The sequence below is a fragment of the Dermacentor silvarum genome, chromosome 7 (assembly GCF_013339745.2).
Source record: "Dermacentor silvarum isolate Dsil-2018 chromosome 7, BIME_Dsil_1.4, whole genome shotgun sequence".
NCBI lineage: Eukaryota > Metazoa > Arthropoda > Arachnida > Ixodida > Ixodidae > Dermacentor > Dermacentor silvarum.
This window is the reverse complement of record NC_051160.1, coordinates 57792014-57812391: the sequence shown is the minus strand read 5'-3', so window position 1 is coordinate 57812391 and position 20378 is coordinate 57792014. Positions and strand designations below refer to the sequence as shown.

The following is a 20378-nucleotide window of genomic DNA, read 5'->3' as shown; positions in this document are numbered from 1 at the left end:
ATTGTCAGGTACCGCTCACTCTCAAGTTTAATCGCCACAGAGGGCGACAAAAATCGACCGCGGCGCTGCTAAGAAAAAGTTGTCGCAGTTTCACCTGAAAGGCGAAGCATCAATTGCGATAGCAAATTTGTAGAGAGCTATACGGAGTAACGATATTAGCTTTATCAGCTGTATAAACTTGGACATGCAGCAGCACCGGCAACACGCAGAACTAATGTCGACGCCGTCGGCGTTTTGCCCGCGTTCGCACAAAATGCGTGCGGCGTTGCTGACTGGTGCCGGAGCCTCTTATATAAATAGGCACTTGGTGCCGCAGCTAAAAGTCACCTCCCTTCCCTCCCCCCCCCCCCCCCACCGCCTTTAGCGCGTCGGAAGAAGGCGCGTTTGCTCTACATATATGGTGATTGTAAAGGAGGAAAGAGACGCCTACTTCTGCAGCCCTTAAGGAAGCACGGCGCAGAACGCGCGTTTGTTCTCCGCCGTGGGTTCACTCCCCGTGAAAGAGTGCATCCCTCGCGCCCTTTCACTCGCACATACAGCCATAGAGAAAGAAAAAAAAGTTAACTTTTTTTTCTTTCTCTATGATACAGCGTTCGGCGGCGCGCGGCGACGATTTCATCTCCATTGACGTCATACGGAACCTCACGGCAACGGCGACGGCGACGGCGACGACGACAGCGACGCCGACGGCAGAAATCTGCTTTGGAGTGTCCATATAATTGCTATTGCAATAAAAGAGCATAGTACTTCCACTTCAAGAATGTTATACCATGGCACATTATCCCCCGCTAGACGCGCCGTATTAAGGTATTAAGCGCAATTTTAATCAACAAGCTTTTTCCCACTCTTACCATAACGTATTTCTAACATGACAAAGAGCAGGAAATTACTATTCATAATTGTATGTGGTGCTTTTGAGTATCACGTCTCTTGTTCAGCGGTCGTAAACGCAGAATAATGTTCACCATCATTGACCTCCCTCGTGACCTATGCCCTCGCGGTTCAAACTTTTAGCGGTTTGTCATCGAGTTGACGGCTTCTTGGTTCATGAGCTAAAACCAGTTTCGCTATGCTTTGTCACCTTATTTCACTTGTTTTAAGCGACGTGTCCGGGAGTAGAAAGTAGAGATTTTCAGCCTTGTGGGACGCAGTCTGCATATCACGCGGATCCGGATTGCAACTGCTTCGACTCTTCGGAAGGGCATACCGGTGGGTCTTTGCTTGGAAGTTGCTGATTGCGTAGCGGTTAGGCGGAATCTAGCGTACGAACCAGTTAAGTAAACAGACGCTATAATCCTGATATTGGCTGCAACAGCGAGTATCAGGAACCTCTCGCACCGGCCGAGACAATCCGTGCAGTCTAATTTGCAGAGAAAAAATTATCACAGTTTTGCCATGAGGGCAAAGAAATGAGTGCGATAGCAACATGTTAGAATATTACGCGAAGTGTAAGATTCCTAGCTCTAGTGGCAGTATGAATTGAAGTAAACGTAAGTTGACTAAGTAGAAACGAGCTGTTGTGCTACGAGTCCTCTGTCTGAATCCTGGCATGGGACAATTTCATTTATGTTTATTAATTAAATCCATCGTCTTTCTTAGCGACCTTGCCACTACTTTTCTTTATCGGCTATCTTTCAACCCACTTATCTAGGCCGATCTCGGAGGTAGTGCACAGCCGCGGCCAATAAAGTTACATAATTTTCAGGTTTGAACACAGTTATTAAGGGCAGCTTCACACTTGCGACTAGACAACGTCCCGCGACCGATTGTGACTGGTGACCAGAAAGCTACTCAAGACGAACGATGTTCACACTGACAAATGTGACCGACGATTCGCTAAACCGAAATGTCTCGCGATTTGCCGTTCACGTCTGCTTGCAACGTCATCGTCGCGTAAAATAAGCGTCAGCGTATACGGACGTCCTGTTCCTTCGCATCTGATTGGTTCAGCTGTTCTGCGACTGCGGTCGCGCGACTGAAAAATCGAGCAGCGAGCGGCTGGCCCGAAACGGTCGCCTTTCGAGAAAAGCGACCATTTGCGACTACTTGCGACTGGTCGCTTTGCGACTAACTTGGTCGCGCGACCTCGCCTAGTCGCAAGTGTGAATGGGCCCTAAGGCGAAAGCCTTATATGTCTGGTTTTGAGTTTACATTGAAAAAGTGGTCCCAAAAATCGAAAAAATATGTACAAAAAATTGATAACGCATTAACGTAATTACAAACCCCATAACATTATATATCAATCGGTAGGTAATTACATGGTGAATATAAATATCTATAAACGATCGTGATTGTTATTAAAATAATTATAATAATTAGCATGGCAAAGCGGGAAAATGAGTCAAGAAACCCGAAAAGTGGCCAAGAACCGATAATTAATGGCAGTAATGGGTGTAAGTATGGTTACGATGGTAATGATAATGATAGTAGAATATTGTAATGACTCAACAATTACCATGACTCAACAAAAATAACAATGACTCAACGAAAACAGATTAACACTCAAACACCGGTGGATTGGGTACGGAAGCGGGTACAAAGTGAGGGAAACGCTAAATGATAGCAGTAGACGTCATAGTCATGACCATGACTCAGCAAAATGACAATGACTCCGCGAAAAAAAACATTAACACTCAAAAATCGGTGGAATGGGCTCGGACGGGGCTGCTAAGTGAAGGAAACACTAAAGGATCATGGTAGAAGTCATAGTCATGAGCATGACTCGGCAAAGATGACAATGACTCAACGAAAAAATATTAACACTCAAAAACTACTGAAATGGGTTCGCAGGTGGCTACTAAGTGAAGGAAACACTGAAGGATGACGGTAGAAGTCGGATGCTTGACGAATGCCTCGAGGGTGCATTATCTCTCATGCCTATCAGGTGTTGATTGTTAAAGCTATAAGTACTTGTTTATATGTTCTGTACGAAATCTTAAGTTCGAATTAGCTATGAAGGTGTGTCTAACTTTTCTGAAATTCAGATTTAACTGAAAGAGGACAGCTTTTGTGTGCAGGCATAGTGCCCGACAACAAAACAAGATCGCGAGTTGTGGAAACGTAAGCTTATCTCATAGGAGCAATGTGCATTTAAAATAGCACAGAGTTGGCAAATGAAGCACGCAGCACAATATCGCACCTCTATTTGCTAGCATCACAAAGTGGTATTGCTGGGGACAAAATTGAGTGAAATTACGGATTATGTAACTTTCAAGGCTAGTGTGCGGTCAATCCGTTTACCAAAAGGTAGCCCGTCTTTGTGCGTGTGTGTGAGTGTGTTTCTCGAGGAGTAGTAAAACTTTCCAGATCATGCACGACATCAGCGACAATTTCCAATATCTTATGGCAAACATTTTTTTTTTTTTTCATTCGCGACATTTGTGGTCTCCAGACTTTTGATGGCAACTGTTCATTGTGATTTCGCAGTGGTCGCATCAACCACGTTTTGCTCCTACGTGAATGCCTCGGACACTCATTGATAAAGTTTCAGGCGTGTAGATGCCTGCACTATACAGTCGTGTGTCGATCGTCCCATCTGTGGCCTGTATTCCTAGGCTTAAGTCTGTCTACCCTACTAAGAGACAACGAGGCACGATGACGTCGCGTCACCCTACAAGAGCGGCTTCCCAGAATGAAAATACGTTATTTACTTCTGTCATTAGTCCCCCCTTTATCTCCTCGCCGTGACACGTGCTCGCCGGGAAACCTTGCCCTTAGCAGATACGCACCCATGGTTCACCTGACGACACCCCACATTTCTGCTTCCTTACCTCAGCCGTCTATCGTTGCAAGGGACTCGAATTCAGACGTCTTCAATGGTCTTCGTCCAAATGAGCGAGGTTATTGTTGCTGTTGTTGTCTCAAAACATGGGTCGCGAACTGCGTGGCGAAAAGCATCCACTGTCTTCTTCTTCATCGGCTTCCATGAAGTTCCTGCCTTCTGTATCCGACCGCTGTATTGACCACATGACGTTCCGTATTCCGTCATCGATACTACGTTGACGTGGGCGGCCAGAGCATCCCTAGACTGAGAGACCCTCCAAGGCGCACACTTCTTAACGCGCAGCAATTTTAGCTACCTCCCCGGGTTTTAATGCCATTGGCATTCTTTTGGGTGCTTCGACCAGTTTGCGGTATGTCCGTATCTAACCTCTTTCACGCCATCATGGGTCACTGGTGTAGTGGGACACTACGAGCTAGTGGGGCAAAAAAGAGCATAAATCTTAACTAAGACAGCTGATCGAGGGCCAGGTTTGAGTAGAGAAGACTGAGAACAACAATAAAAAACTATAAAATACGCAAAAAGGACGTAAAAAGGAAATTTTCTACGATAACCCGAGGGGCTGTGGGGTTTTTTTTTTCCATAAGTTGGGTGGGCTGTTTAACAACGCGAACTTATAAAAAGGCGTAACATGCGAAAACAAATCATGTAGAACCAATCCCATGACTCGTGATGAATGTTGACCGTTAATGCGATTTTCACTCAAGCGATTTTCACGATTTTCACCGTATTTCCTCCATCTAAACGCGTCATGTGTGAGGCGTGCACTGCAGCCAAACTCATCTGTCGCGCTTTCCTTTCGATACGCTGCGCCATCATGCGGCGCTGCCGTGAAGTCCACCCGTGGCCTCCGACGGCTGCTGCGTATGACGCGGCCGCGCGGCTGCTATCTTGAAAGCGATCTTCCGTCGCGCACAAGACACCGGGGGGAAGGGAAGGAGGAGGCGTCCTACTCCGGCGGCTTCTGCGTATGACACGGCCGCCGGGCCCTATCCTGAAAGCGATCTTCCGTCGCGCGCAAGGCCCCGGGGGCAGGGGAAAGAGGAGGCGTTCTACTCCGGCGGCTGCAGCGTATGACGCGGCCGCCGGGCCCTATCTTAAAAGCGATATTCCGTCGCACGCAAGGCACCGGGGGGCAGGGGAAAGAGGAGGCGTTCTACTCCGGCGGCTACATGCGTATGACGCGACCGCGCGGGACCTATCCTGAAAGCGATCTTCCGTCGCGCGCAAGGCACCGGGGGCAGGGGAAAGAGGAGGCGTTCTACTCCGGCGGCTACAGCGTATGACGCGGCCGCCGGGCCCTATCCTGAAAGCGATCTTCCGTCGCGCGCAAGGCACCGGGGGCAGGGGAAAGAGGAGGCGTTCTACTCCGGCGGTGCTGCGTATGACGCGACCGCGCGGGACCTATCTTAAAAGCGATATTCCGTCGCGCGCAAGGCACCGGGGGGAGGGGAAGGAGGAGGCGTTCTACTCCGGCGGCTTCTGCGTATTACACGGCCACCGGGCCCTATCCTGAAAGCGATCTTCCGTCGCGCGCAAGGCCCCGGGGGCAGGGGAAAGAGGAGGCGTTCTACTCCGGCGGCTACAGCGTATGACGCGGCCGCCGGGCCCTATCCTGAAAGCGATCTTCCGTCGCGCGCAAGGCACCGGGGGCAGGGGAAAGAGGAGGCGTTCTACTCCGGCGGCTACAGCGTATGACGCGGCCGCCGGGCCCTATCCTGAAAGCGATCTTCCGTCGCGCGCAAGGCACCGGGGGCAGGAAAAAGAGGAGGCGTTCTACTCCGGCGGCTACAGCGTATGACGCGGCCGCCGGGCCCTATCCTGAAAGCGATCTTCCGTCGCGCGCAAGGCACCGGGGGCAGGGGAAAGAGGAGGCGTTCTACTCCGGCGGTGCTGCGTATGACGCGACCGCGCGGGACCTATTATAAAGCGATATTCCGTCGCGCGCAAGGCACCGGGGGGAGGGGAAGGAGGAGGCGTTCTACTCCGGCGGCTGCTGCTTATGACGCGGCCGCGCGGGAAGTATCTTAAAAGCGAACTGCGATGCGCGCTGTGTTTTCGCCGCTTAGTTCGCTTTGATGCGAGAGGCAGCACGAAGGTCAATTCGCTTGCAGCTGCTGCCGCCCTTCCTCACTCCAACGAGGTTCCGCTGTCATCGAGTGAAATGTGTTCATGTTTGTCTGTGCGCGCGTGACAGCATGCTTGCTAATTTAGTAAGCCAATGTTTACAAGTTTATAAGGCCAATACAACCACTATATTTACTTCGCGTAGCTGTCTATGAATTTGCAGTTCTGTCGTTACATCAATAGGTTCATGTATGTACGCGCCGATTACATTGCTTTTCTTGTCTCAGTGAGTGACATACACTTTAATTATCATGTTCTATAAATGTGCAATACTTGTTTTCACTTTAGTCGTGGACGTCATATGTGTTTAAGTGTTAAAAAGCGGGCTCTCAGATTTCCCTCGTCTTCCTGTTCACATTTCAGTCATGCATCGCCGAGAAGTAATTCATGAATTGACCTCCCTAAAATGTCCAGTAGAGATTAACAATGATAAACTCAATTGGCGCCCTCACATAGATTACAAACGTCAAGAGAAACGTCAAATGTCAAAATGAAGAATAAAAGACAATACGGCGCTACAGCACAGCACCATGTTGTCGTGTGTATTCTTCATTTGTCCCTGTTTATTTGCACTGTTCCATGCGTTAAAATGAGTTCCCAAAGAATGTTAATCGCATTGTTGTATCTACTTTAACATTCTCATTCGCTTCTTGGTCAATCCTTCAGTTTGCAATATGAGCGATTTTCTCGGATCATCGTCATCATGAAGCAAGCAGGAAGACGGCAGACAGAACCTGAGTCGAGACTTGTGCCGGATAGTGTGTCTGAAGTCCGCTTTGTTTGTGTCCCCGGAAACAGTGGAAGCTTTCTAAATGAGTTCGGTAACTCGCTCGCATCGTCGTAATAACGGGTCCGGTTTTAAATGTTCTTCCTAACTTTTCTTTTACAGCAGGAGCCAGATTTACGCGCCTTTTGCTCCTGAAGTGTAATGAATCATCCCTAATATCCTCTGATGATATTCAACTAGTAAAATTCCCGTGCAACACGGGCAAAATGCCTTTCACGACAATGCAAGGTGACGTTATCAAGCTTTCGTTGTAGAGTTCCCCACCTAAAATTTTACCTTCCTAGATCTGGTTTATCCGTAACTACTTTGCTCTTGTTCTAACGAACCAGAAACAATTGAGAACTTCTTTTTGGCCCACCGCCGCCGCTTCTCCTCCCGTCGCAGAATGTTTCTAGTACGTCTGACTGGTAATCTGGGTTTAGCATTATCAACATCAACCATATTGATCTTTGTTGCTTCTCAACTATAGGCACAAGCCACGGGTCTATTATTGCAGCTATACACAAGTTCATTGAAGTGAACGGAAGATTACGCTGCGAAGGTACCGACTGTGGTGTACTTTATTCCTTTCCCTCTTCTTATGAATAAGTCCTCTCGAAATTTTTCATGGATAAGGTACCTAAAAGTACTGAATTCTGGGCGAGTTGGTATTCCATACTGACGAAAAAATGCGCAAAAAAGAAAACTAAGGACGACAAAGAAACACGATGCAGCGCTTGTATCGTGTTTCTTTCTTGTCACTTGTTTTTTCGCGCTATTTATGGTCAGTTGAGTTGCCTAATGTCTTTTTTTTATTGTTGTTCACTTCTAAGCCTTCTTTGTCTTTTGTTTGGTGCACGTTTCATTACTTCCAGTGTGGCCAATCCCCCTGGTGTGTACGAGCCATGCTCCCAGGTAAGAACAACAACTGTAGTATGTGCCAGCATAGAAGGAAAACGAAAATGAAACGAGTCACGTTCCGTGCTACCACGCGAGCGCCTGGCCTCAGAGATTATCGCCCCGTTGCGACGACAGGCGCAGACCTCAAAGAACGATCGCTGAGCACAGCGCAGTGAGCATGAAGCGATCGGAACGAGATGTCAAGAAGACCGCACAGGAAAGCAGCTCGCCGGGTGAGCTCGACCGCCAGGGAAAGACGCCCGAGCCACGCGCAGCACCCTCGACGGCAATGGCTGGTCGTCGCCTCGTCGAAGGCCCAACTCGACCCGAACACTCGTCCGATGATGCAGACAGTTCGCCGCCCACGTCAGTCGAGGCTGCTTGGGCAGCGAGTTCCATCAGTCGTGCCGACAAACCGAGCAGTCGTGGCCGCGCGCGGTGCCGGTTCACGTCCAGCTCAACGTCGCCGCCATCTTTAACAAAAGGTGCCTCCATCGCGAGAGAGAAGTCTTCCGCGTGGTCTGGCATCCCGAAGCGGCGTACGTCGCGGGAGAGAGGGCGTCATTTTCTCGATGCAACGACAAGGGAGGCCGTTGTACCGACGGCTGCTGGGGGCCACGGACACCATCCTGAGGGCGGCCATGATGAATCACGATCCCGTACTTCGCCGAACGACCTTGAAGCACACGGAAAGCTACCACGGGTGTCCGAGAAGCACAGAAAGTGCCGAGGTTTGCACCGAGTGCCACAGTCCCAGCGTCTAGCACGAGAGAGAGTTTCTGTGGCCACGCAGCTTGAGCAGCAACCAATACTCGCAGGGTATTCGCAGACGCAAGCATCGCTGCTCGCCGCGGTACCCGTAGGTGTCACCGGCAAATCGTCACCGCAGCAGGATGAGCCATCTCGGACACGACATCGCCCTTCAGTGACCCCGTCCCTAGCGAGACAACCTCGCGACACCAAGCATTGGGCTCCTTCCTCACCCAGGGCGTTGTCGTTACCGACCACGTCGCGAGGCGAGCGCAAACTCGACGCGGTCAGCGCGATGGGAGACGTGACGTGCTACGCGGCGTGGAAGACTCAGGTCGAAGGGTCCACCACGACTGCAAGTAGCAGTGGAGAAAGGAGCCGTAGCCGCCAAGAAATCTCATCGGAAGGCGCCCTCGCGAGAGGTACGGCGGGCAAGCCCAGTGCGCAGGCTACCTCGAGAGTACTTCCGAGCAGTTCGTCGACGGGAGGCATCCGAAGCCTCCGCAGCTCGAGACCATGGAGCGAAGACGCGGAACGATCGACGGCCTCAATCACAAGCGGTTTGGAGGACCGGCGCCGTGTTCCCTCCAACTTGGGTGTTGGGCGACAGCTGGAGGTAATGTACACGATGGCAGTTATGTCCAATCTATATTCTAATGTGGCACTTTCTTAAGAAGAAGCACCCTTATTTCAATGCAGCTTAAACGTTTCTGTTACACTACTGAAAAGGTGGTCCACCTGGCGCGATACGTATAGACGCCTGTTGATAAAGTCATTCACCGAGCCTACGCATCAAATCTTACCTTAGTGGGGGCTGGGGTACAACTTGGGTTTTTTTCTTTAAATGTGAACTATATCGTGCGTATTTTTGTAAGGCGCAGACTTACCTTAGCGCTCACCTTAATGCGCAAGCGTAAGGCAAACCAGATAGGCGTAATAAAACAACCGCGCTACATTAAACTCCAACTAGAACGAAGTTCTGAACCGCGTTCTGAGCCAAGATGGTTTCCGTGGTATGTACAACTTATTTAAAACAAGGTTAGTCTAAGTGAAATTTTATTTGAGTTGGCCTTTAAAAAGCGTGACTATTACGCCACGATAATTAGCGAGAACTTAACGAAACAGCATGTGGCTACCCGCCAAATGCAGAATTTTCTGTTCTTTCACTATTTCATCATATACAGGGTGTTTCAGCGAACACTTTCAAAATTTATTTAAGATTGCCGGTGGCAGATAGCCCAATTCTGGTTAATGAGCTGGTATACTCTGAGGCGGACATTACTTCCACAAAAAATTGAAATGCATAATCGACTGATTAACATAAATTTACTACTTAAGTTTTTAACTAATTACCTGATGCTCCATAGTGCAATTTACAAATTGTAGCCGTGGAGTTCGCAAGGCGGATCCACTTAGAATTAATTCTCAGGATGACACCAGTTTCGAGATATTAATTCCCGAACTTTGAGGAGAAATGCATTGGCGTTCCAGTTAAGTTTGTGCTTCAATGCATGAAGCGACGTTTTTTTAAGAACCTAACTGGAACGTCAATGCATTTCTCCGCAAAGTTCGGGAATTAATATTTCGAAACTGGTGTCATCCCGAGAATTCGTTCCAAGTGGATCCGCCTTGCGAACTCCACGGCTACAATTTGTGAATTGCAATATGGGCCATCAGGTAATTAGTGAAAAACTTAATTAGTGAATTTTTGTTAATCAGTCGATTATGCATTTCAATTTCTTGTGCAAGTAATGTCCGCCTCTGCGAGTAGACCAGCTCATGAACTAAAATTGGGCTATCTGCCACAAGCAACCTTAAATAAATTTTGAAAGTGTTCGCTGAAACACCCTGTATATATATATATATATATATATATATATATATATATATATATATATATCCTATCCTCTATATTAGAGGCAGTCAATAACGGTCAGAAATTATGGGCTTTTCGCTCAGTGTATTTTTCGACGCAAAGCCCATACTCGCCAACATTTCAGACATTATCTCGATTCGCTAGTGTTCTTTACGAAATCATGTAGTCTATGATTCACTGCTTTGTGAATGCAGGCCAATTATCACGCAAATCTCTTATGTACATGCACTTCGCGATGAGGTGGTGATTATCCACCCGTAAATATGATAAAGCAAAATGATATTGAACTGAGGCCGAATTTGAAAAGCTTTTTGTTCTTAAGCACTATTTGGTCGTTGGCCAGTCACCTTCACTAATACGTCTGACATAATGATTGGCTGTCGCCTACTTTCAAGAACAATTATAGTGTAAGCACACGTTTTGTAAATGGTGCCAAGTGTCTCGTGTACGACTACACAAAATGCGAAATACATGCAGTCTGGCTTGCCAAGCGCTCGATGACTTAATCGCGAAAAAAGAAAAACTTTTTTCATTCTTGGGGTAGTAACTTTGCGAACAACTTCCTTAGGTCTTTGTGGACATCACGAAGAGGCATCACGCCACAATGGCGGAACCAGCTTTGGCAACGGCAAGCCGCACCGGCAGCTCGCAATCTTTCGTGGAGCACATCTTTGCCGCGGTGAAGATTCGTCCCGGCAAGGCGCCCTCTCTGGCAGGGCCGCCTAAGCCAAGCGACGATTCTCAACTCGCCGAGAAAGGAGAGGAATACACTGACGAGGGATACCCGGTGGATCTGGAACGCTTCATGCCTCAGTCCAAGGAAGCCCTCGCGTACACCGAATTGCTCGGCTACCCCAAACGTCGTCCGAAGGCAGCTCCGAAACCCGCTTTAAAGAAGGCTGACTCAGAACCAAAAGTGGACCTTGAACGCTTCATGCCTCAGTCCAAGGAAGCACTCGCTTATACCGAACTGCTCGAGTACCCCAAACGTCGTCCGAAGGCAGTTGCGAAACCTGTTGCGGAGGAGGTGGACCCGGAACCAAAAGTGGACCTTGAAGGCTTTCTACCCCGGTCAAAGGAAGCTCTTTCTTACACCGAACTACTCATGTATCCCAAACATACTACGAGTAAAATACGCTGGTCGACGCAGGGAATCGGAGGAGTCCCACCGGCAACCAAGAAATTCTCCTGGACTCTTCCAAGGAGAGACCCAGGACGGCCTACATCCCGTCGCACTAGCTTGGCGCAACCCATGGGACCAGCAAAACGAGAGACTACTCCGCCTCCACAGCCGAAACCTGCTGGCGTCGCCGTCCGCCCGCTTCGGGGAAACGTCCGCGACACCACTCCAGGCGCCGTTACCAAGCAATCCAGCAAGGAATCGCTGCAAAGACGACCGTCAGTGGCTCGAAGTGGAACGACAACGCCGAAAGCGGGGGTTGCAGCCCGCAAGCCGTCAAAAGAACGGGTAGCTCCCAGCAAGCCGGTGGTCCCTCTTCCTCCTCCTACTCCAGGAGGAAAGAGAGTAGTTGCTATTCGGCCATTTGTGGCTAGTTTCCATACAGTCGATGAGCTACATGAAGGTGGTGAAGACACAGGTGCCACGTGTGGCCGGCCAGCCAGTCCTGCAATTACGCTCTCGATGCCGCAGGCGCCCATGGACAGCCATGAAGCCAAAGGGCGTATTTTAGCTCGGCCTTTTTACATGGCAACTCATGACCAGTTAGGTGACGAGCAGCCTGCCCAGAAGCCACCAGATCAACTGCCAGAGAAGCCGCCAGAAAAGCCACCAGAGCAGCCACCAGAAAAGCCGCCCGGGAAACCGCCAGAAAAGCTTCCCGAAAAGCCGCCAGAGAAACCCCCAGTGCCAGTAGCCGCTCCCGACAGTCGCCCGCAGCATCGACGCTTACCGAAAGGACTGCGGCCACTCAAGGCGTGTGCGCGTGACCCCGCGCTCATCGCCGACAGTGTCATGGCGCGAGCCAAGCCCTTGATTGTCGAAAAAAAAGTTGCCGCATCCACGGCCAAGGCCGCCGCGGGTGCTCCTGCCACAAGGCCCTTTGCCGTTGCCGTCCAAGGCACGTCGGACCGACCAAGCCGTCGGCGAGTCTCTGCTACTACGGCTCTGGCCGCGCCCCGCGTTTCCGTCGGTGCTCCGTCCGTGCCTATTCCACCAGCGCCTCCAGGCATGCGCATAATCACAATGTCAACCGAGCACAAAGACTTCCGCGAGGCGATGCTTTGGGACTACAGCCCGGCGCCGCCGCCGAAGACGCCGCAGCTCCACTCCAAGCGTGCCTCGATTGCCCAATCACGGCCAGGAGCTGCACCTGCCGAGACTTCGAAAGAAGGAGCAGGCGTCCCATCAAAGGTATTACCGAAAGAAACTGCGACAGCAGTCGTTAAATCGGCAGGTGCCAAACAGGACCACGAGAAATCCCATACTGAAGTTCCAACCCCTAAGCATTCCACGGCAGCTCCGACAGGGAAATCCCTACCTGTACCACCAAAGGTTGATTCACTCAAGAAGATAGGTCCTCCGCCAGAACCAGCCAGTCTCTAGGAGAACCACAGAAAGCACCGGAGGAGAAACGCGCCCCTTCCGTCCCGCCAACGCTGAAGGCTTCAAAGGAGGCAGTATCGACACCGGCCAAATTAGGCGACACATGCTGAAGCGACGGCTAAGAAAGATGAAAAGCCCTCCCCCGCCCCTCATGTATCAAAACCATCACAGGAGGTAGCTCCGACACATGCCAAAGACGTGAAAGAAATTCAAGCGAGTGCTACAAAGGCTGAAAAAGCGCCTTCTGTCGCACCTGCTGCGAAGGCTTCAAAGGCTGCAGTAACAACGCCGGCCAAACCCACGGAGCAAGTGAGCGCTAAGAAAGACGAAAAAACGCCATCCGCTCACCCTGTCGCAATGCCTTCAAAGGAGGCGGTTTCGACACCTGCCAAACCAACGGAACATGCTGAAGCGGGCGCCTCGAAGGCTGAAAAAACGCCATCAGCCATTCCTGCCGCAAAGTCTTCAACATCTACCAAACCAGCGACAGAAGCTGCAGCGAGCAGTGCGACAGTTGATAGGCAACCCTCCACCCTAGCGGTCGGAAAGCCTTCAAAGGACGCGATCTCATTGGTTGTCAAGCCAGACCTACAGTCTCAAGGTAGTGGTACGAAAGATTTGAAGGCCGAACAACCACCATCCATCGCACCTACTGGGAAACCTTCGCAGGAAACAATGTCTAAGCCAGCCATGGCAGCGCCAGCAGATGCTGCTAAGGTGGAGACGAAACCTGCCCCAGCAGAACCCGCTCCACCGGCGACCATTCCAGCGGCTCCCGAAAAAACGCAACCTGGCGCTCCTGCCGCCAAGCCATCAAGCGAGGTAGCGTCGGCACACGCGAAACCTGAACCGCCAGAATCTGCGGCTGTACCGAAGCCCGAGAAAGTATCAGAAGCGAAGCCCACCTCCCATAAGCCTCCGTTGCAATTGGCCACTGCGAGACGGCAATCAGCACCTTCAAGTACAGCGCAAGCTGTACCACCAGAACATCAAAAGGTTGTCAAGGAAGCTGCAAAAACTCCAGACTCCAAACATCCCGGCGGAGAGGCAAAAACCGCTTCCGCGCCACTGCTTCCCGCGACACCAGCAAAATCAGCTTCTGCTGACCCAGAGACTGGCGTGAAGGCAGAAGCTAAAAAGCCGGAAGCCAAACCGGAGCCTGGAAAGCCACCTACGGCAACGGCTGCCTCGAAGGACGTGAAGGCAGAAGCTAAAAAGCCGGAAGCCAAACCGGAGCCTGGAAAGCCACCTACGGCAACGGCTGCCTCGAAGGACGTGAAGGCGTCGACGACGCCGAAACCTGCTTCAGTAACTTCAGCTCCAGCAGCGGCTGCACTGCAAGCGGGAAAGACTCAGGCTGCACCCAAACCACCGGCAGGTAAAGTAGCCGCCACCGCCGCAGAAGTGAAAAAAGAACAAGGTGCAGCTAAGGGGTCTCAAGAAGCCCCGAAAGCCACGCAGAAAGAAGCAGAAAAGGGGAGGAAACCGTCCCTACCGAAGAGCACAAGCGAGCCTTCCCAGGCACCGCCAACAAAAGTGGACAAGTCAGCGGCGGAACTGCAGAAGGCAATTGCTGTTCTGCCAACGCAGCCTCCCGTCGAAGATGAAGAATATGTTGGCTATCGCCTTTACAAAGCGTGCGTCCAAGTGAGAGAATCCCAGGAACTGCCTGTCGAGGCGCCGGCTGCACCGCAGGAGACAGCGAGCCAGTCACGCAAGGCGTCGACACTGGCAGAAGAACCCAAGGCTCCAGCGCCTGTGGCCGCCCCTGTTGCAAAGCCGGAGGAACCATTAAAAGAAACGGGGCATCCGCTTCACGTAACGGATTCCAAGGCTATTATTCCCCTGGACGAGAAAAAATCATCCGTGATACCTGTGGAAAAGCCGCCCGTGCAACCTGAAGAAACGAAAGCGCCCCCAGCGGCACCAAAGGAAGAACCTCCAAAACCGCCACCTGTAGTAGAAGCTCCGATACCGCCCCCTGAAGTAGCCAAGGAAGCGCCTCCGACAAAGACGCCAGAGCCAGTTTCCCATCCGGCCAGAGAATTCAAAGCAGCCGTCATGAGTGCGCCAAAGCGCAAGGCTCACGGCGGGCATAAGTGCGCCAAGCACAAAGACGAAACCCTGTCGCAGTACAAGCGGAGAAAGGCCATGGTGAAGGCCAAGCGTAAAGCGAAGGCGAAAGCAAAGGCGAAGGCTGATGCAATGATTAAAGTTGATGAGGAAACATCCGAGCTACAGCCGCTTCGAAAAGGGTCCAAGAAAAAGAAGCACAAATGCTACGCCGCGCGAATGGCGGAGAAAGAAGAACGCGAGTTCCGCGAGAAGGCTGAAACCACGACGAAAGAGGGGGAGCAAACTTCGGATACGAAGCCTTCGGCGAAAAAGTCTAAGAAAAAGAACAAAAAGCACAAGAAAGAAAGAAGTGAGTCTAACGCCTCGGATCTTCGGGTCAAAAAGAAAGGCGAGAAGGAATCCCGGAGGGAAAAGGCCAAGCAACGCGCGCCGCCCGAGCATTATGTTCAGACTAGAACGTTTCCACTAATTCCGTGTTGCATCTTCTTGATCACAGCCTTGATCGTTGCTCTGCTGATAGCATTTTTCTGGCCATACAATGAGGTTGTGACAACCACCACCAGCGGTAGTATCACCGATGCTGCCACGGTGACACTTCCGCCGCCGTACTCAAAGATATACGAGTGTTCCACCGACGTCTGCAAAGCCGAAGGCGCGTACTTGAAGTCGCTTCTTAGTACAGACAAAAATCCCTGCGACAACTTTTATGAGTACGTGTGCGATGGTTGGAGTAAAGTGCACCCGATTCCGGGCTCGGGAGCTGGTGGCGTCCAGTCTATGGACACGATGCTACAAGACAGGCTCGTGGTCAATCTTGAGCCCGTGCTGCTGGGCATGCCGGACACGGACGTCAGGGTAGCTGCTGATCTGCACGGGGGCTGCTTGAGACGGGATCAGGTCGGAAACGATGGCGACACAGTTGTCGGAGTTGCCCGGCAGTTCTTCCGTGACTGGGTAATCAAAGAATGGCCGGTTCTCAAACCCGATGCAGTCACAACTTCGGTGGCCTGGACGTTTGCAGGAGAACTAGTGCGGGACCTTAACGTGGCCGCTTTGGCCTCCGTCAGCGTCGGCGTCAGCCCCAAGGTGCTCGAAACCGCGGCCATCGAGCTTGATAAACCACGCCTGCTCTTCTCTTGTAACGACGCGTCCAGGCCTGCCGTGACGGAACTGTTCAGTGCCGCCCTCAAGGAAATCATGACTAGGTTCTCCGCGGCGTCCGGCAAGAAGCACATCGACGAGGTCATGAGGGTCTTCATACGCATCGGTTCGTCTCCCGCGTCTGCCGCCAGCCCTGACACCGGTCCTCTATCCTACACGCTAATCAAGCTCATCGACCTGGACACCGGCTACAAGTTCTTCCTCGAACGTGTTTTCAGCGGCATAATCGCCATCGACGGCACGACCGAAGTGGTGCTCAAGTCTGCCGACTACATGCGCAACCACCTGACGTCGGCCATGCAGGAACTGCCGGCGCACGCCGTGGCCAACTATTTGGGCTTCGTGGCGCTCGCCAAGATGGCGCCTTTCTTCCCGGAAAAGTTCGCCAGCTTGCGGCAGGTCTTCGCCAAGGACGTGCTCGACCGCACCCTACCAGACGTCTCGCAGACCAAGACCCTCTGCCTGCTGGCGGTGCAACAGCTGCTGCCCGGGTGCTTCGCCAAGGCGGCCGTGAACCTTCGCGGCATGTGGCACACCGACCTGCCCCTGGCCGACTGGCTATCCCGGATGCAGACCTCGTTCGGCCGCCACCACGAGTTGGTGGCCTGGATCGACGAGCTGTCGGCGCTCATCGTGCGCTACCGGCTCAAGAGGAACCGCATGGCGAGCTTCCGGGACGCATCTTCGGAGCCCTGCGCTCCGGCACCGAGCGAGATACCTCGCCGCAGTGAGCACCCACTGCGTTTCTTCCACCAGGTGTCCATGCTGCAGGAGCAGAAGCGGCTCCAGGCGATCCTCAAGAGCGGCCGCGACGTGCTGGCACTGAGGGGCGAACCGCGCTCCGAACTCGCCACGGTGCCGGAGTACGAGGTGATGCGCCAACTGGTGCACGTGTCCATGGCGCTCTTCAACACGTCGGTGCCGGCCAACAGCACCATGTTCGCCTTCCATCTGTCCAGGTGCGCTCAGCGTTTACTGTGCGCAAGGAGCAATATCACTCCCTGTTTATGACCCAAATACGTCCAAATGCGTACACTATAGGGTTGTCGTTGCAGCCGGTATAGCCGAATCAAACACGTTTAGCTTGGCGTTACAGAGCAGTCATCGTTCAGCGTAAACTGACGCCGTGTAACGGCATGCCGAAATACGCCTGATATTCACTTCCTTGTGGTTGCCATCTAAAGAGACACGCCCAGGAATCTTTGACATTGCACTTCGGCAATCTGTTGAACTTCACCGCAATGCACCAGCGTTACTCGGTCGGCAGCCATTTAAAAAACATAGTAGTTCAGGACATCGTACACCTTTCGACAGATTTCAAATAGCAACGTCGAAGGGGTAATTGCTTCTGACAGCATATGCATTTACGGCACATAGTCGGCCCTTTGTGCTGTGCTGTAGCAGTGTGTTGTTCAGGAACAAAACACTTCTACAACGCAGTACGATGTCCCGAATAAGTGTCGTAACAAGTGTCGTTATTTGAAGGAAGGACACTCTCGACGTTGCTACCGAAAGCTTTTTGAAACTCGGCCGATCTATTGATGGTACAATTTTTTTTAATTGTTGCCCATTAAGTTACGCTGATGTATAGCGGTTAAGCTGTTCAACAAAATGCCGAAGGGAAGGGACAATGTCCAAAACTCCTGGGCATGCGTTGAAGAGGAACGCTAAATCAGTCTAGGTTATTAAGGTATTCTATAAATCAGTTTTCATTGGCTCTACGGAAAAAGCATCGACTGCTGGTGGAGAAAATAAATAGCGGTAAAGCATGCCTTTCTTAAATTTCGCTCGTACATTTCAGCGCCGGTATGGTAGTGTAGCATCACTGATATTAGGTTATATTTGCACCGGGTCCGCATTCACTTAGTTCTCTAAACTTTGTGGATTGGTAATCTGGTTTTGTTATAATTCGATGCGATCTCTTGTTAACTGTTGAACTATAAAACCCGAGTATGCGCTGGACTGAACCCGGGACGTCACTTCCAGCTGGTGCAGAAACTTCGTGGCGGGCACGCAGCTACCCGTCTTTGGTACTTGCGTCTTCTCGGGTTTGTTCAGCCATATGTCACGGTATAAGAGTAGCCGTCTTGCTTCGCTATCGCAAAAGCACCTTACTGACGCAGCTGAACTTAATGTATCTCTTTAATGTCCCGTTATCGTACTTTCGATTTGCTTCCAGCGCTTCGTCGCCCGACGTTGGAGCGCGCGTGCTTTGCAAAGCGCTGTGAACGGGCCCAAGACTGAAATGTGTTCGATGTAGTCGTCGACTGAAGCAAACACCCGTGGCGCGCGTCTTAGCAATGACAACGGGGAAAGCACCATTAGAATATACGCTGACGAAACGAGTTCTGAGCAGACCTCTGAAAACGTGAAGCAAGTTCCGTGGAAGTTCGCTTGTTGGCCTTCACGCAACAGGCCAGCACAGGAAGGCACGTGGTCCCTTCGTGCGCAGAGTATCCCGCGGTGTTCCGACACCACATATGGAGCGTCGGAAATGTGGTGGCTGTGCCTGCTGCATCATGCTCGATGCTTGCTCGATGCGGCTGTTGGTAGTACGCGTCAGTTTGAAAGCTGAATCGTATCGCATACTATAAGATGCGCCGTCGGACACAACGTAAGGCGCGTCAAGGTAGACGACTGCTCCAGTTATTTGGAACCTATATGAAAGCTATGTGGGATCGGTTGTTAGCACGATTGGTCCTGCAACAGGTCGTCCGAACAGTTTGTACGTACAACTATATCGGCCCTTCCTCACCCTCCCCCCCCCCCTTACTGTGTTCGTAAATGTACACATCCTCAGGTCTTTTCACAAGTATTAACTCTACGATGTTTGCATATCAGTACAAATAGCGTTAAAGAGAGACACACAGGAATGGGGACGAACACAAGTGCTTGTCTTCTTCCCCCCTTCCTGTGAGTTCTTCCTTTTTAGCGCTGGTTCGCCTCAACAGTTAGGCAGGACCAATCAGCGCGACAGTTCGTAATTGAAAAGCTATGTAGCCATTGCCTGTCAGCTAAAGGTGAAATATATTAGGTGTTTATCGTTTTAGGTGTTTTCTTGCTCAGCTTGTACAATCGCCCTACTGGTAATTAGATTTAACACCTCGATGCACGTTTCTTAGTTTCTTCTGTTCACCTTTTTTTTTTCAATCTTAAGCATGCATTCTTGAATGACAGGCTCTGCCCGTCCAGCCCAGCGTATAGCTTTGCAAGGCCTGCAAAAATTGTCCTTTATGCTTCACCGACTACTAAACCATTATCACATGTACACTCTCCCGATCGCAGGGTGGCCGTCCGCTTCTACCGCGCCCTGGTGCAGCTTCTCTTCCCCAACATCTACGAGCGAAACGCCCCGATTGCGCTCAACGACGTCACCAGGCGGCAGCTCGATCGCCTCCTCTCCTGCTTCGAGGATGACCTGCGCCGGTTGCCGGCAGCCCTGCGCGGCCCCGTGTCCGTCGATTCCACAAAGTCCAGGGCGGCCTTGCTCCAGCACGTGGCGGCCATCAAGCTCGCCCTGCGCGCCTTCGACGACCACTTGAACGTGCGACGTATTTGGCGGGTCGACTTCCGGTTCAAGGACCTTCCCAACATGACCTCGGACGCCCTGTTTTTTCTGTACTACGCGCTAGACAACTGCGAGTCGGCGGACAGCGTCTACGCCGAACACCGGGGCCACTGGCTTCCCGCGCACTACCGCGTCAACGCGGCGCTGCGGCACGTCGACGAGTTCGCGCGCGAGTTCGGCTGTGCGCCCACCACCGGCATGGCGCCCAAGACGCTCACGTGTAACGTGCTGAAGCGGCACTAGCGGCCGGGCGCTGCCGCAACATGCGCTCGAGTGCCACGGGAGCGCAGCATATTTTAGTGACCGGCGACCGACCGGCGACCGGTGCATACCCGACCGGCGACCGTAAGGAACCGGGACTCTGAACGTGATGTCACGTTCCACGAGGAACTTTCGAGAAATTATGTATGTAGGCATTTACACGCGGCGTAGTATAAGCCCCGGTGTGCGTTCCGTACGTTTAGAATGTGGTATGTTTTCTAGCGTCTTTGGGGGCCTTCCGCTGAAAGCGCGAAAAGTTCAATCATTTCCCGAAGCATTAAATTTCGTGTTCGCAATGCCAGCTGAAGAAATTGCTTCCTCTTACCAACGAAATCGTATTGCGGTATGTTAGAATTAGAGTATATGCGCAATTGTTGCGTTAAGATTGCGAGCGATTCGAGTCGCCGCGAAGTTGCACGATCGCAAGATCTTAACTGCGTATGCTGTAGACGGCTTCATTGTGTGGAGTAGAAGAAATTCAAAAATAAATTAGATAACTGTCGCGTATGCATTAAATTGTCGTCGTAGTTGCACAGTGGCAGCAGCGGG

The 20378-nt window shown here is 51.5% G+C and overlaps 3 protein-coding genes across 3 annotated transcripts; all 3 read left to right on the top strand.

Annotated features, from left to right (window-relative positions):
• The first annotated feature begins 7752 nt into the window (after positions 1 to 7752).
• On the top strand, positions 7753 to 12763 carry LOC125947126 (titin-like). Its single transcript, XM_049671493.1, has 2 exons — positions 7753 to 8940; positions 10769 to 12763. Exons 1-2 carry the CDS (start codon positions 7753 to 7755, stop codon positions 12761 to 12763), a joined length of 3183 nt encoding a protein of 1060 aa, XP_049527450.1.
• Positions 12764 to 13120: 357 nt separating this feature from the next.
• LOC125947125 (transcriptional regulatory protein AlgP-like) lies at positions 13121 to 14934 on the top strand. The gene is made up of 2 exons (XM_049671491.1): positions 13121 to 14828; positions 14897 to 14934. Exons 1-2 carry the CDS (start codon positions 13121 to 13123, stop codon positions 14932 to 14934), a joined length of 1746 nt encoding a protein of 581 aa, XP_049527448.1.
• Positions 14935 to 15055: 121 nt separating this feature from the next.
• On the top strand, positions 15056 to 19811 carry LOC119458884 (uncharacterized). Its single transcript, XM_049671490.1, has 3 exons — positions 15056 to 15188; positions 15336 to 16959; positions 19286 to 19811. The coding sequence occupies exons 1-3, from the start codon at positions 15056 to 15058 to the stop codon at positions 19809 to 19811; spliced, it is 2283 nt and encodes a 760-aa protein (XP_049527447.1).
• Positions 19812 to 20378: the final 567 nt, after the last annotated feature.

Bases quoted from the DNA above. Each gene is read 5' to 3' on its own strand.
- LOC119458884 (XM_049671490.1), top strand. From the start codon at position 15,056: ATGGCGGAGAAAGAAGAACGCGAGTTCCGCGAGAAGGCTGAAACCACG. The intron at 15,189-15,335 runs GTGAGTCTAACG...TCTTGATCACAG, and splicing joins AAAGCACAAGAAAGAAAGAA to CCTTGATCGTTGCTCTGCTG. The intron at 16,960-19,285 runs GTGCGCTCAGCG...TCCCGATCGCAG, and splicing joins TTCGCCTTCCATCTGTCCAG to GGTGGCCGTCCGCTTCTACC.
- LOC125947126 (XM_049671493.1), top strand. From the start codon at position 7,753: ATGAAGCGATCGGAACGAGATGTCAAGAAGACCGCACAGGAAAGCAGC. The intron at 8,941-10,768 runs GTAATGTACACG...CAACTTCCTTAG, and splicing joins GTGTTGGGCGACAGCTGGAG to GTCTTTGTGGACATCACGAA.
- LOC125947125 (XM_049671491.1), top strand. From the start codon at position 13,121: ATGCCTTCAAAGGAGGCGGTTTCGACACCTGCCAAACCAACGGAACAT. The intron at 14,829-14,896 runs GTGCGCCAAAGC...ACCCTGTCGCAG, and splicing joins ATTCAAAGCAGCCGTCATGA to TACAAGCGGAGAAAGGCCAT.